The sequence below is a fragment of the Ixodes scapularis genome, unplaced genomic scaffold (assembly GCF_016920785.2).
Source record: "Ixodes scapularis isolate PalLabHiFi unplaced genomic scaffold, ASM1692078v2 PGA_scaffold2__306_contigs__length_199485367, whole genome shotgun sequence".
NCBI classification, from domain to species: domain Eukaryota; kingdom Metazoa; phylum Arthropoda; class Arachnida; order Ixodida; family Ixodidae; genus Ixodes; species Ixodes scapularis.
In genome coordinates this window covers 46093355-46108733 of record NW_024609857.1, presented here as the reverse complement: position 1 = coordinate 46108733, position 15379 = coordinate 46093355, and the positions used below count along the sequence as shown (strand labels likewise).

Sequence of the window (15379 nt, the reverse complement as noted above, 5' to 3'; positions counted from 1 at the left end):
ATGAAGCAGCTGCTGCTAAACGCACTGCCCGAGCAGAGGCTCAGCGCCGCCGGCGCCAAGATCCTGCAGTGCGTGCCGCCGAAGCTGAAGCTAAACGGCGCCGTCGACAAGACCCGGAAGTGCGCGACGCCGAAGCAGAGGCTCATCACCGCCGTCGAGAGCAGCCAGAAGTAAGCGCTGCTGAAGCTGAATCTAAGCGCCGCTATCGAGAGGACCCGGAAGTGCGCGACGCCGAAGCAGAGGCTCATCGCCGTCGCCGAGAGCAGCCAGAAGTAAGCGCTGCTGAGGCTGAATCTAATCGCCGCCGTCGAGAGGACCCGGAAGTGCGCCACGCCGAAGCAGAGGCTCATCGCCGCCGCCGAGAGCAGCCAGAAGTAAGCGCTGCTGAAGCTGAATCTAAGCGCCGCCGTCGAGAGGACCCGGAAGTGCGCGACGCCGAGGCAGAGGCTCATCGCCGCCGCCGAGAGCAGCCAGGAGTGAGCGCCGCCGAAGCGGAAGCCAGAAGCCGCTATCGAGAGGACCTGGAAGTGCACGACGCCGAAGCAGAGGCTCATCGCCGTCGCCGAGAGCAGCCAGAAGTAAGCGCTGCTGAGGCTGAATCTAATCGCCGCCGACGAGAGGACCCGGAAGTGCGCGACGCTGAAGCAGAGGCTCATCGCCGCCGCCGAGAGCAACCAGAAGTAAACGCTGCTGAAGCTGAATCTAAGCGCCGCCGTCGAGAGGACCCGGAAGTGCGCGACGCCGAGGCAGAGGCTCATCGCCGCCGTCGAGAGCAGCCAGAAGTAAGCGCTGCTGAAGCTGAATCTAATCGCCGCCGTCGAGAGGACCCGGAAGTGCGCGACGCCGAGGCAGAGGCTCATCGCCGCCGCCGAGAGCAGCCAGGAGTGAGCGCCGCCGAAGCGGAAGCCAAGCAAAAGGCAAGGATCGCTAAGCCTGACGGTGCAACAAAAATTTTCCAACGGCTGTTTAGAGACAACCCGTTTGGGAGGCTATGTTCAGTCTGTGATCGGCTCTGGTTCCAAAACGACTTGCAACCGCTACCGGACAGATGTCACGAGACCCTAGAGCAATCATTTCCAAACTCGGACCTAACCCAATTCAAACTGTGCTCGACCTGCATACAATCAGTGCACAAGGGTCATATTCCTCATCTTTCCTCAAGTAACGGTTATGTATATCCCCCGAAGCCAGCCCACCTCCCACAATTGAACGCGGTGAGTGAGAGACTCATATCTCCACGAATTCCTTTCATGCAACTGCGACGGCTGATGCACGGTGGAGGTCAACACGGCATTAAGGGACCAGTAGTGAACGTCATGGTTGATGTGGACGACATGGTGACAATAGAGAGTTTTAGTAGATCGTTTTGGCTCTCCAGCTACGCTATACGCTAGAGCGACGACGCTACGGCGCATGCGCGCTGCTAGCGGAAAATTAGCGGAGCTGCGGAGGCTAGCGGAGGCGCGCTGTTCTGCAAAAATAGCGGGGGAGGTAGCGGGATGTGCTAGCGCGGGTCTCGCGAGAACGAGTCGTTGCGAGATTAGGGAAGGCCGGGGAGAGCCAGCGTTCTCGATCACTTCCAAGATGTCCGCGATGTCTGCCGCGTTGAATGTGCCCGCTGTGCGGTCGCGCTTCGTCGTGGCAGACGACATTCTGCTGCTACAAGAGGTAGCAGCGACAAACCCATTCGAGGACCACGACAGGTGGCGAGCAGTCACAGAGATGGTCAACAAAGCAACCGGGAAAAACTTCACAGCTCGTGCCATACGCGAACGCTGCGACCTGCTACTCGGCCACTTTCGTCGAGAGGACAGGGCGAACTTAAGAAAGTAAGTACAGTAACCTCTGTTCCTTGAGCGTATTTTAAGCTGAAATCGGCGAAACATTCGGTCTGCGGCTCGTTCTGACATCCACTGCCTGAACTGACCTGTGCAAAACTGGCAAGCGGTGATGCAATGAGGGCACAGCCACGGATACGCCAGATTTGTATTCATAGTACGGGTGTCGTGTTTTCGGAGTTTATATCTTGTGAAATTGGGAGTCTGTTTTACGGAACATATATTTTGCAAGGGAATCGTTGTTTAACGCATTTTATTTTCGTTCTATTTCCAATGCTCCGAAATTAATAAAGAGATGGTCTGCGTTGCTCTTTCCCAGATTTTCCAGTGATTTTTACCGCCCCGGCCAGCGTTTTTTAGTCAGCTCATATCGATTCCCACTGTACATTTTATTTTCCTCTTCCCTTGCTCACGGGGATGACCTTTTAAGTACCCATGTGGCTTGACCACATGAGACAAAATGTGAAAATTGATCGGATGCAGAGTTTTGTATTCCTGTTTGATAAGAGCCAATGGCTATGTTGATGCAGCATGACTTTTCATGAGGCAGTTATTTGCTGCAGGTGTGACTAAATAAAATTCAGGGTTGTTGCGTGCAGATATGCTAAATCTTAACAACTCAACTCACATCTAACAATTAAAGATACTAAATCACCTTGTGTTGAATTGAAATACTCCTGCTGCAATCATTTCCATCTTATTCTTCAAACATTAGGTCTGGCACAGAGGAGCAATACTCCGAAAAGGAGCACCTGCTCCAAGAAATAAATTACATGGCGAGGGAGTTCGGCCACCAAGTCAGGGTCCAGCCCAGAAAAGTGGGCATGACGCCGGGCAACGCCATAGGGCCAGGCAGCAGGACCAACAAAGCTTCGGCCAGGGCAGAGCTACACGCCGCCAATGCCATCAGGGAGACAGCTGTGACGGCAATCAATGCAGCAGCCGCTGCTGCGAAGAACGTAGCCAACGCAGAGGAGGTAGTGGACGAAGATTCGGACAACATTATGGGCAAGTATAATCTGCATAGACCAGCGTCCGAAATCCTAGTCTCCAGTGATAAAAATGGGGAATAATAATCTCAATTGCAGGCTTTTGTGAAGAAAGGGGCTGTGCATAAAACAAGATTTTTGCTTTTCGCAGCACTCTTGGCATCGGTGTCGTTCTTGGAGCTTCATCACTATGCATTTCCGACATTCTTGAACTACGGTATGCACAAAGGTTTCTAAAAAAGAAAAACACGAAGTCTTGCAAAAATCACAGCCCTTTACAGTGTTGTGGCATCAGCATAAACAAACATTGCGGTGCCCATCGAACAGAGCAAACACTGGTCCACAGATATAGATGAAAATTTGATTCTACTGGAATGTGTGATGACATACTTTGTTACAAAAACGAATGGTGTTAGTTTCATACATTTATAATTCGATTCAGGTATCTTTATAGTTAAGCTTGAAGTTTCACAAGCCACAGAGAACTCGAGAGGCTGCCTGTAGTCTGGAAGGACCCTTAATAAGAAAATTCACCCAGAAACTTGCCTTCTTTAAGGCCATTAGCTCTCCCCGAGCCAACCTTTTCAACTGCACCCCCCCCTCCCTCTCCCAGCCTCTCCTACACTTCTCTGCTTCGTTTGTAGAGGCTCTAGAAGAGAACCTCAGCCTGTGTAGTGTGCCACATACAGATGCTTCTGGCATTCGTTACAATGCCTTTGCACGGTTCACAATAGGTTAACCCTGTGCTTGAGGCTGAGCGTTGCCAAAACTGTGATTTCACTCAATTTCTTTCACACGTTATGTGCAGGTGAGGAGTCTCCAGCGTCTCTTCTGCTCATGCAGATGTGTGAGAATGGCGCCAGAAGCACGCCTGCAGTTGCCACGCCTGCCACCGGAGGCCCTTCGCAGTCGACGTCCACCGATGGGGCCAATGGGTCCGATCGGACGAGGTCACCACCACCACCTAGGGCAAGAACTGCGGCACTGCGAGGTATGAATATCAATATTCACTAAGCATTTTATGATTATTTTTTGTGCAGTGTTTCCAGGACCACTTGCATCTTACTTGAGTAATTTCTACTCCAGGCAAGTCTTGTACTAGACATCAAGACTCTCAATCAATTGGAAGGAAGCATGCTGAATTGAGCGGTGTCAAACACTTTTGCCTTCCGAAGCACGAAGAACCTCAAATTGCATGTTTCGTTAATTGCGTTGTTCAGCAAGTAGTCTAAACTAAGCTCTTTCTGCTGGAAATTGTTTGCTTTTCATGGGTGCAGCTTGTCGGAATTTCATTTTTTTCAAGAACAATTCGAAGTAGGTAGCACAGTGCTGAAAAGAGCTGCAGGAGTGGGTGCTTATGTAGCTACCTACATGCCACAAGCTAAATTAAGCACCTGTGTTGAGCACCTGATTGTTTTGAGTGTGTGAACCATCAACAGAAAGTGCCCAAACTCCCTATAAGAGCTGTCCAAACGGCATGTTTTCTGCCGTTCGTGGCATTTGCTGTACCTCCAGTGGAGGTTTTCCTACGCTTCCCATCTGCTCTCATACATTCTTTTTGTCAGGAGAAAAGCTTCCCTGTGGTAGCCTGCTTTCCCCGCGGCAAAAAGAATGTACCATAGAATACCGCGCATCCGCCCATTCCACATTAAGCACCCATATCCAAATTTTTAAGATATGAAAAAATATGCACAGTACATTTATATGTAAAATTAATGACCGGATAAGTGCCAATCCCCCATTTTTTCGTGATTATCTCTAAATTTTGAGTGGGCGCTTGTCCGGTATTTTACACTATGAAGGCGGATATAGATTGTAAAAAAGCCTTCACTTCCGTCACGGCAAATGTAGCAAATGGCCGGAAATTAATCCTATATGGACAGCCCTTTACGTTGCTTTGGATAAAGTGCGGCAGCAGTGTTGAGGCAGGACTAACAAAAAAAGGGAGGTTGAGCAGCAGGCAGTACCACACTAGTGAGGCTTCACTATTTTGATTGGCACTGTACCTACACGTGTGCTGAAGCCTAGGTTCTTCGGTCCGGCATTAGGTATCCCATGTGCAACGGCTGCAATTATTTTTAATTTACATTCAAAGCATAGTGAATGAAATATGATTTTGCCTGGGGACTCCATTAGCTGCCAGTGATTGGGTTAAATATGTTCACTACAGCTGTTGACAATGCCCACCCGAGTGAGTTAATTCTTTTTGAGGTGCTTGGTTTGCAATAATCAGTTTCATCTTCATAAGGTGGTACAACAAGAGCTACAAATGTGGGCTCAAATGTGTGGAAGGCACTTTTAAAGCAGGGGTGCACCTCTTATCAGAAAGGACAGAACGAGCCGGTTGGTAAGGATAATTAAACTTGAAGAAAACGAGAAGGACGGACAACCACAAACTTCCAATAGAAGTTTGTGGTCGTCCGTCCTTCTTGTTTTCTTCCTCAAGTTTAATTCTAATGAGAACATATCAGAAAATTAGAATCAACCAGTTGCTTATCGTTGTACGGGTGAACCATATCAGAACTGTTTTCACTCTGCTGTCATTTTTCCTGATTGCACATGATTTTCTGCAGGAAAGAAGAAAACTCGCGATGGGGACGTGGCCGCCTTCTTGCAGCAGCGCAGTCATCAGGAGCGAGCCATTCGAGAGAGGGAGCTCGATATAGAAGAGCGGAGACTCGCTCTAGATGAAAAACGGCTGGAGTTTGAGCGTGAACGATTTGCCGAGGAAGCCCAGGCGAGAGCCGAGGAAAGGCGCGAGCTTTCCGAACAGCGACGGATCATGTTCGAGTTCCTGCTCGGTCAGGCCAAAAGGAATTGAAGATTTGTGGCTCTACTTCCAATAAATGGAGATGACAAATTTTATTGAATATGATCTGCAAAACATTCCAGTAATAAAGGACGCCATTTGCAGTGGCAAATCTTGTTTTAACCATAAACACATCAGAAGAAGAAAAAAAGTAGATTGATATAGTCAGCAAGTTTTTGATTTTGCTGAAAATATATATGTACAATGCTTGAGGGCAGGTAGACACACTGTACAATATAAACATGTTGGATGGCACAGTCCGACGAGGTGAAAGCAGATTTGAAGGAAAACCAGCTGCTACTTGGAAAGCTTGGCAACGAGACACCTATTTCTGTCATCTATTTTGCTACTGTAAAAATGGCACGCACTATCCCACTTACATCATAGTTCATTGAAATTGCCTTGTGCTTCATCCATACTCTGTTTACCATTAAGCTGAGACTGCAGCCAATGCCACAAACACGAGAGCTCGGGGTAGCTGCTGTGAAGTGTTCTTAAAGCAGAAAAAGCACTCGTGCTAGAAATGCACCTCTCGAAGCTAGGAGTGCGGTCTAGCTCGCACTTGCACTTTGGCTGCAGTCTCAGCTGAAGGGTGAACAAAGTATAGTTGGGTATTGTCACATGCACAACTATTCACGGCAGTGCACTTGTAAGCAAAAAACAAATTGTTGTGTGTATGTTTATACAGCCGGAAGTTAGTCTGCCTCAGTGGGCATCTGGTGTCTCGGCTGTAGATGAGCAATTTAGCCAGTGCGGTACAACCGCTAACCTGGGGTCTTTAACGTGCACCACGCAGTAGTGATACTCGACCGCACGCCGACACGATGCTCATCCAGATCGAAACGAGCAGGGGCGGGGATTGAACCCAGGATCCCTGGGTTCTGCACTTGTAAGAAATGTGAGGCTTTTTTAAAAGGCACTCTGTCATTTTTAAGTATCGGCAATTTGCCAGCCTTTCATGCCACATAAAATCAAACAAAAAAAGCTATTACCTAGACATGGGCTGGAGGTATTCTATCAGTGTCGGAGGTTCAAGATCAAAAAAGCTAGTTATCTGGCTTCCGTAGATACAGGTGTGGCAGTTTGACAGAAGGACAGCCACCCTGTACATGAGAGCCACTTTTTGCTTGCGGATCTTTCGATTCTTTTTAAAATCAACAAAGGCAAACTCGGCAACAACCTTGCCGAACCCCCATTCCACGGCTTGCCTTACGGTACTCATCGCTTTGTTAAATTCCACTTGTGCTGGGGTCGCCTTTGAGCCATAAGGCTTGAGCAGAAGTGGCCTCAAGGGATAGGCCGGGTCACCATACAGCACATATGAGTGGCCATCCACCAACTGCAACAATTTGTCGTACAGCTGGCTCTCTCGCAGCATACCTGCAGGGGAATGAATTGATGCAGGAGATTAAGTGTGAATCATCTGCAATTAATTTACATTCAGTTTTAGCACAAATAAGTGGAGCATTTCTGCAGGCAATACAAATAATTAACAAAGTTACCCGGAGTAAAAAATAAAGTATAGACATGCCATGAGGTTCCTGTAAGGTAAGTCAACATCACTTTGAATAAATTCTATCCCATCGCCATACAGCGAATTGTGTTCATAATGCTGAGGGCTCCACAGATAAAAACAAGCTTTAAAACTCCTCCTCCAAGCCATCAATCATGACCCAGCCACATATGGATTATGGACACTGCTGATTTAGTCATAATGCACTCGCTAATCAACTGTTTTTGCCAAATTACTCAAGCACCAAGGAGCACTCTGCGGATGTATATGAACTGCATGCGCTCACCTTAGCAATCTAAGAAAGTTTAACTAAATACCCAAAATGAGGCATTGACAAACAGACATGCAAAGTACCATTTGTTTTATAGACCAACACGCGGCCCTGACGTCATGCAGCTGCGGTGGCGCTGTCGGCGGCACAGCGCCATGCGCAGACGCTTCACTCCTCCCAAATTCGATTTCTGCTCACGCGCAGTGCCCACACCTGGTGTGGGCAAAGGCGGGCTTGTTTGTAAACAGCGTGTCGGTCTATATTTTCGCTTTAAAAGTTACTGCTGCAGACATCATGTGTAGCACTTGTAACTAAACTCTCAGCATGCTCCTTGGTGCTCGGGTAATTTAACGAAGGGACTATTCTTTTTGGAACTTCACCAGTTTTTCAAAAGTGCAGTTGGGAGACGTTAACGGCATTTTCTCTGTGTTGTAGATCCTGTTGTTGTATGCCCCCTCGAGTCTCCTTCTTTTCAATACAGCTGCGCACTGCAGAGAAGTGCACACATGCAGTGCAGGGAAGCTACAACATTTGCAAGTCTTTCTTTTCCTTCCTTTTTCATTTGTTTCCCAATTGACCAGGAGGTGCTAAGAGACTAAGCCACAGTGCGTAATGAAGACTCTGCCGCCTTTTACAGTTCTAGCAAGAGGCAGTTTACATTGTGTGTAGCAAAAGGCAAAAACTTGCACAAGGAAAACCTCATGTTCTACAACAACAAAAACAAAAGAAACAGCTGTAGAACAGTTACTGATAGAGTAAAAGAATTTGAGAACATAAGTCTAGCAAAGGGTATAAAGTGCCGAAAAAGTATGCACTATTATTCCCAACGGGGACGTACAGTCATCAATCAATCCCTACCCAGCTCACGTTTTAAATACTCATACTCATCCGTACAAAGGGCCAAAGACGTTTTGCTGGCGCACTTGTTTCCCCTAGCCCTAATCTCAAAAGCCTTATGTAGTTCGCATGACACCTTGTATTTTGCCAAAATTTGTGTGCTGTTGAATGATGGGGTGCAAGAGCATCTGCTGCAATGAACGTCTAGATGCCCTGACGGTGTCATCTTAGTGGATGCTGCGTGTTCACTGGCTCAATCATTCACACATCTGCAATGTACCAACTGGCCCATCTAAGCCCATTAATAAGTCTAACATACAGAAACATAAATATGAAGCATAAACATAACTCATGAAAAATATGATCAGAAAGCTACAGCTACATATATGTCAGTGCCCACCAAAAGCACCCTCAATTTCTTTTATTGAATTGAAGGGCTATTGAAGCACATCAGACCTTCAATATTACTAAGGATTTTTGGCTATTGTGAAGTCTTTTGCGGACTTTATACAATTTGTGCCTAATTGGGAAGATGTTTGAATGTGCGTCTATAAATGTTGTCATCTGGCATAATTCGTGCATTATTTGCAATAACTTAAAACAATAAATTTGGCTAACCTCTAGTTGGCCATGTTGCTGGAAGGTGGGTCTATGGAGAGGTCTTGAGGCCTGCCCTTATAGTTCTCAAATATCCATTGTATTTGTTTTTGTGAAATGAGCAGCTTATTTCAATTTGTTGATGTCATGCTATTGTAATAGCCATTCTCATGTAACACGCCTTGCAAGCCATAGGATCATGGCTAATGCCGCCTCATTGATTCGCAAGAATTGTCTCTCAGCCCTTCTTTATTTCTGCAACCACTTTTCAGGCGGTTTCTAGCAATTCCTGGCGATTGTTTCATTGGTGTGCCCCTTAACAGGGCAGCTGAAGGAGTAGAAAGCAGGAGTGTTAGTGAAACCTCAACAAAGCTAACACCCAAGATACAGCCTCAGAATGTTAAGTTTGCAGGACACATTTTGTAACTGCCAGGTAACTCCACTTTCATAACGCGTTTATGGTCGTGCAAGCTTTTGCAATGGCTTTACTCGCTCGTGATGTCGATGCCCTTTGCCTTTTGTTTCATCAAGGCTGTAAATGAAAAACCCTGCAACCACCAGTGAACACTACACAATGAGCCTTGTGTTGTTTTTAAACACTTTGCAAAATCGGAATTTACAATGTGGTTATGGTGTCGATGACAACAACCTCACCGCTTGGGCGAACTTTCTATTGTGGCGCCCTAAACGTAAAAGAAATGTGGGGTTTTAGTGAATTTTTTAACCGCAGAATTAAGCTCGTCTTGCATCAGAATCGTATGCCTAAAAATAAACACTTGCATTGGCGGATCTTTGCCGCTGCATATTGACACTTTCTGCCCCTTCTTGGAAAGCCCAGCAGCTGGTGCGGCCTTTTGGAATGTGCACTGGGAGCTTGATGCAAACTTTCTCTCCTGGCTCGAACTGGCTGACCTTGGCTCCCCGGCGGGTCCGTGTATGCTTTGGACTTCCATTGGTACTGGGCCATATGCTCTCGTAGGCTTGCAAGATGTCTTGCCCGGTTCCTCAAGAAGTCTCTGGATGGTCCCCCCACAATGGCCAGTTTCGTCTTGGGACGGTGTCCGTGCAGCAGGAAAGCTGGCTTCTCACAATTGGCTGTGTGAGGAGTGCATCGATAGACACCCAGGTACTCTACCACAGCTTCCTTCAGGGGCCGTTGCTCGTGGGCACTGAGTTGCACAAAGTCCTCGAATACACGTTTAAAATGCCCAATTTGGCCGTTACTTTGAGAATAATACACAGAGGAAAAGGTGTTTTTCACTCCCCGATCTTTCAAGAATACTTCAAACTCGGCAGACATGAACTGACGATTGTGATCGCTGACAAGTTTGGCTGGGTAGCCCTCATGAATAAACACCGGCCATAAAAAAGAAACAATACTTCCCGACATCACTCTTCATCAGGCACACCTCCGGACACTTAATGAATTCGTCAATTAACATAATGGCATACCAGTGATCATTTGGCGCACATGACAAAGGTCCCACAATCTTGATTCCAAGTTTCTCCCATGGAGCAGCAGCACACACGTAGTGTTGAAACACTTCAATGCCTGACCATTGACTTTGAGGGGCGAACAAGCGATGGCCTCGATTCCAAGTATGTTTGTGCCTTTCGATAGGACGTAGAAATGCACGTCAACGTTTCACTCCTTGTAACCAACCACGGCAACAAAACAATCTGTCACTCCAATATTCCGCTGCGAAAAATCAAACAAATTAACAGCCAATTCCTGTAGCCGAAGCGAAGAATCAGAATTCTTCTGATATGTATCTTCAGAGATTATCGAAACTGCTGACCCGGTGTAAACCAAAATATATAACACCGTCCCCTCGACATGAAGAGAAATGGAGATACTGCTTTTCGTGTACCTGTGGAATACTGAGGACGGCATCCTCGCAGCTATCCAAGCAGCCAACTTCTCTGATGGCGCGGACTTCATTAATGTGGACGGCGGTACTCATGCAGACAGCATGAAAATGCCAGAATGTTCCAAATGCAGTGCATGTTTTCCTTCTTGTCTTGCATGTACCAAAATTCGCAAGATGTCCCGACGACCTAGAACGGTAGAACTTCTTTCCAGAGGGGGCGGAGGCTCACCTTCCCATGGTTGATCGGCGCTCCGCATAGGCTTAGCGTCTACCTTCTGCATTGCTGAAGCTGATACAAGTTCCTTGGAATAGCGTATTGTTTCTTCGACCAAACAACCGATGACCAATGCAAGGTCCGGGGTGAGACAAGTACCCTCCAGGAGCAGCCGCTCTCGTAGCTGGTGGATCGACGTCTTTGCAACTAGCTGGTCCTGGATGAGGTCGTCCACCATGGCTACAAACTCGCAGTCGACGACAGGTCCCGTAGTTCAGCAAAAAATGTGTCAATGGATTCCCCAGGTAGCTGCACTCGCTGCCCGAAGCCATGTCGTGCGTCGGACACGTTTCAAGTTGCCGCAAAGTAGCTCCCCAGGACTGCCAGAGCGATATCGTACTTGTCCAGTGCAGTGGGTGTCTTTTGGACTTCAGGGCCCGTTTGCTCGAAGCGCTAACCGCGGCTAAAGTTAGCCGCAGTACCTAGGAGAGGGCTTTTAAAATCACGTGACTGGCTCGGTAGGGATGCGGGGAATCATGGTGATGCCCCGGTGAGTGAGCGCCTCTCGCTTTGCAACTAATATGTCGTTGTAGCTGCAATATCGGGCGCGTAAGTCAGCGAATGGCGGAAGACGCTTTCGCTTTGCGTTACTTACTTAAATCTCAAAGCATGAGCAATGACCTGGCCGCATTTTTTAGATAGCTCTCGATTCTGGCCATTCCTAAGCCTAAATGAACGCGATAATTGTCGGCATGGCAACGTCTTTCTTCTAGGTACTGCGGCTGACTTTAGCCGCGGTTAGCGCTTCGAGCAAACATGCCGAGGTGGTTCACGCAGTCCCAGTATCGGAGGGCGCGTCTCCGAAAGAGTGTAGAAGATCCATTGGCCCTTAACCCAGAGTCAGTGCAGCAGTAGGGCCTTCTGCCGAGCATGATAGTGGGCGCCGCCTCGCACAGCAAGCAAGTAGTTGTTAAACACACGTTGCCACTGTTTCCACAGAATAGATGGTTTTCCAGGAGCAGGCAGGAATGAGGGAAACACCATAAGGCTCATGCTATCGCCTTCTCGTCGCCACTGTTGCCACAGCAGAAGCAGCCAAAGTGACACTGCTCCTTCAGTACCAATGAGGATTCCTTATCTTTATCATCTCTTCTCTTTTATAGCCATGCAAAGTGCTAGTGGCGCCACCATACGATAGTGGCACCGCCACGACAATCAGGATTACAAATAAGCATATAGTTCAGAATTTTCTACATATGTTTCACAACCCTTTCAAGAAATTATTTCTGACTCAAATTTCCCATTCGAGACACTGATATGCTCTGTACCCTCTTTTTATCGCTGGTCTCAGGCAACAACACTTACCGGAGTCATGTCGACGTCCCTTGTATGGTCCGTCAAGCTCGCAAATGATTCCGTTTGCACACATAACTGATTGGTATTTTACCACATGGTGGCGCTTGTGCCCAGAGAAATACTCCTCCTGGGACTCTGAGGGGCGGCAGATGGCGCGTGCCGTGCCATCAATGAATCCCCAACAGTTCGTCAGGGGCGCTCCTTTTGCATGGACCGCCTGGTAGAAAGCAGAATGAAGTTTTAGACGAGGCAAGGCATACCCAGAAAATTTTTTCAGTGGGCGTTTTTCTTTGCTCAAACTGTTCAAAATGAAAAAAAAAGAAAAAAAGAGAGGAAAAGAAATTGCACAAACACAATCTTAGTTACTATTTTTCAGTTTCTTAGAAGACAGAAATTCAACCTTTTTTGCCACATCTCATTCATTGAATCTTTAAAGAGGGAAACTTTAATGGTGAACAACGAAGACACACAATCATAAAATATAATAATGGGCTGTGAACAAAAAAAGTCCAGACAGGCCCACAAAATATTCCGGTGCATCAACTTAATAGGGTTGGCGATGTGGGTTGTTAGTTGATACTGATCAGCACTTGTCCTGTTTGCACTTCCCTTTTCTTTAGTCCTCGTTTACTGTGCGCTGTTTGCCTTTTCGTCTGCATACACTTCTCTGCGGAACACTCAGGTATCCAATGACTAAAAATTACAGAAGGGTGCCAGAGAATAGTGAAGTTTAAAATATGATTAAACATAAAAATTGCAATGTGCACTGGGGCAATGAGCAGGTGAAACATCATGCTCATTGTTCCTGTGTGCAGGCACGCAGAGCCATATATGGAGAGAGTTTGGCCATTCGTTGGGAAGTATAGGAGACAAATGAGGAGGCGCCAGTGGCCGAAAGCAAGCTGGGCGTGTTCCAGGGCATCTTCAGAAATTTGAATGTGACCAACCAGAAGCCAGAAATAATACCCTGGCGGTGGTCGCGAGAAACATACCTGATAACCGCATTGGAGTAACTCTCGGTGGCTGAAAATGTGGTACATGTGATGTTTCAATCACGCTCATCCAAAATGATGGTGGAAGAGTGCGACTAGCGATACGATCGAAATAATCCGTACGCCAAGCGCCGAGAATCTGCCGTCCGAGCGGTCACACTCTGTCCGCGCAAAACAGAGTTGCGCGGCGCATTCGTTTCTTACATCTCTCTGCATAATTATGATCAAAACAACACGTGAACCCCACTTTTAACCACAAAGAGTTACTACACTTTACTCTTACGCGCTTATTTAACCTTTTACGAGCATATACCTTTGATCAGAACTGTTTCTCGCTACCACCGCTAGGGGATTCTTTTCGGCTTCTGGTTGGTCAGGAGAGCATGCCAAGCCCTCTTTCCGAGTCTGCCGCACGCCCTGGCTCTGCCCGCACCTCCCATTGACCAAACTATTTACATATATGGCTCTGCAGGCACGTAGCCAGGGGGAACCCATGCGGCCCTTCCCCCCCCCCCCCCCCCCCCCCGAACTCTTCCATTTTCCTGGGACTTCCTCTCCCGCTCAAGCAGCATTTTGTCATGGGCAACCCCGCGACACCCCCCCCCCCCCCCCCCCGAAACAAACTCCTGCCTATGTGCCTGCATGCGTAGATCACCATTTTCAGAAATGGTCGTGCTATGGTCATGCTTTGGGTTCTTTACATTCTTTGATGCCATTTTACGAGAAAGGAGCAGAAAAAAGTGCCAATTTCAATCATTTTGTGGGGTCTAAAGATTTAGTGGGAGCCGCCATCGGTCAATAGAGTTGGCGGGAGGACACTTTCGGGGCTGACTTAGATGTTCCGGTGCATGTTCAGAAGCGCAACCCCTAGCAAGCGCTATTGGGACAATGAAGCTCTTAACTATGAGTCGAGTCTTTGAAGTCTTGAGAACGAACATTCCGTTTCAGCAGTGCTAACAGGTGCGGTGCCTAGGATTCGCAGCAGGCGGTTTACATTAGGATACAAGGCCTCCGGGCAAAAGCAAGTTGCCTGTACCGCTGAGACGTGCTAAGTGGTGCGGTCCTTCCACGTCTGTTGTCCAAACCAGAACTTCCCCAGAAAGTTTATTTGACGTTGGTCACAACATCGTCCTCACTTAGGAAGGACGATGCCGCCAGACGTAAATGTGCCAACTCTTGTTGGAGACCCTGAGGACACGCTTGAAGTTGTAGGTCAATAATCATTCTTGACAAAGCGTCAAGTGACGGCTTGGCTATTGAACTCATTGCTTTCACGACTTGCGTGCTGAACATTAGTAAACATTACCCACACTAACTGTCTGCGGGTAATGTTTGTAAACGTTGCCCACACAAACTGACACCAGACAAACACACACACACACAAATTGAGAGGGGGAAAAGGGAAAGGGGTAAAGAGGAACGTTGAAATTTCGGGGGGTGTTTTGACCCTTGAACACCTTTCGTGTCTACGCCACTGTACGAGTACTGTTTTGCCAGGTGTGGAGATCCTTACCCGAGACATCTGCTCCAACTTTGCCACGTCGAGCCAGTTGTGGATGTTTAGATCGTCCAGCAGGTGCCCGAAGGTGTTGTTGATGTGGCGCATGACCTTCGAGGCGACGCTTGAGAGCACGCTCGAATGACGGCCGAAGATCCCTTCAAGGTCGATCCATCGGTTTGGGTAAGCCAAACGGCGTAGTGTCACGTACAAGGCTTCCTCTCCGTCCATTTGGACACCTTGCGCCGACGTGATCGTCTCCGGCATCAAAAGAGCACGCTGAAGCTCTCCGATGTGCTCCTTCCTGAACCTGAACATACTTCTAAACATTTCATCGTCTAGACGGTCTACGTTCTACAAACCGCGCTCGGACTTGAAACGGCGGTTCGGAGGTTCTTCTAGTAATAAATAGGCGTCTTCAATCTCGCGCCAGCTAAGAGCGGAGAGAACTAGCGGGTCGGAGAAGATCCCGCCGCGATTCATAGCAAGAGGCACGATGGCACGAACACGAGTCACGACAAGGCGGCAGCGTCCGAGGGATGGCCGAATGGCTGTGATGGCTACCTTACGCTTGACTGGCTTGACATAGATTGG

The 15379-nt window shown here is 47.8% G+C and overlaps 2 protein-coding genes and 1 long non-coding RNA gene across 3 annotated transcripts; 2 read left to right on the top strand and 1 right to left on the bottom strand.

The window, feature by feature from the left end:
• LOC120838408 lies at nt 1-2407 on the top strand. The gene is made up of 3 exons (XM_042291370.1): nt 1-102; nt 651-1337; nt 2402-2407. Exons 1-3 carry the CDS (start codon nt 1-3, stop codon nt 2405-2407), a joined length of 795 nt encoding a protein of 264 aa, XP_042147304.1.
• Nucleotides 2408-2895: 488 nt separating this feature from the next.
• On the top strand, nt 2896-5579 carry LOC121836360. Its single transcript, XR_006077898.1, has 3 exons — nt 2896-3044; nt 3671-3818; nt 5401-5579. It is a non-coding gene; the product is annotated as an uncharacterized LOC121836360 (long non-coding RNA).
• A 903-nt stretch (nt 5580-6482) lies between these two features.
• On the bottom strand, nt 6483-15103 carry LOC115314808 (protein ALP1-like). Its single transcript, XM_040500197.2, has 3 exons — nt 14801-15103; nt 12305-12512; nt 6483-7016 (listed from the first exon to the last, which is right to left on the bottom strand). Exons 1-3 carry the CDS (start codon nt 15101-15103, stop codon nt 6625-6627), a joined length of 903 nt encoding a protein of 300 aa, XP_040356131.1. The 3' UTR covers nt 6483-6624.
• Between the last annotated feature and the right edge of the window lie 276 nt (nt 15104-15379).

Coding starts and splice junctions, on each gene's coding strand:
- LOC120838408 (XM_042291370.1), top strand. CDS start 1: ATGAAGCAGCTGCTGCTAAACGCACTGCCCGAGCAGAGGCTCAGCGCC. Junction 103..650: donor AGCTGAAGCTAAACGGCGCC/GTCGACAAGACC, acceptor GCTGAAGCAGAG/GCTCATCGCCGCCGCCGAGA.
- LOC115314808 (XM_040500197.2), bottom strand. CDS start 15,103: ATGTTCAGGTTCAGGAAGGAGCACATCGGAGAGCTTCAGCGTGCTCTT. Junction 12,513..14,800: donor AGTTGGAGCAGATGTCTCGG/GTAAGGATCTCC, acceptor GCTTTCTACCAG/GCGGTCCATGCAAAAGGAGC. Junction 7,017..12,304: donor GGGACGTCGACATGACTCCG/GTAAGTGTTGTT, acceptor ATTCCCCTGCAG/GTATGCTGCGAGAGAGCCAG.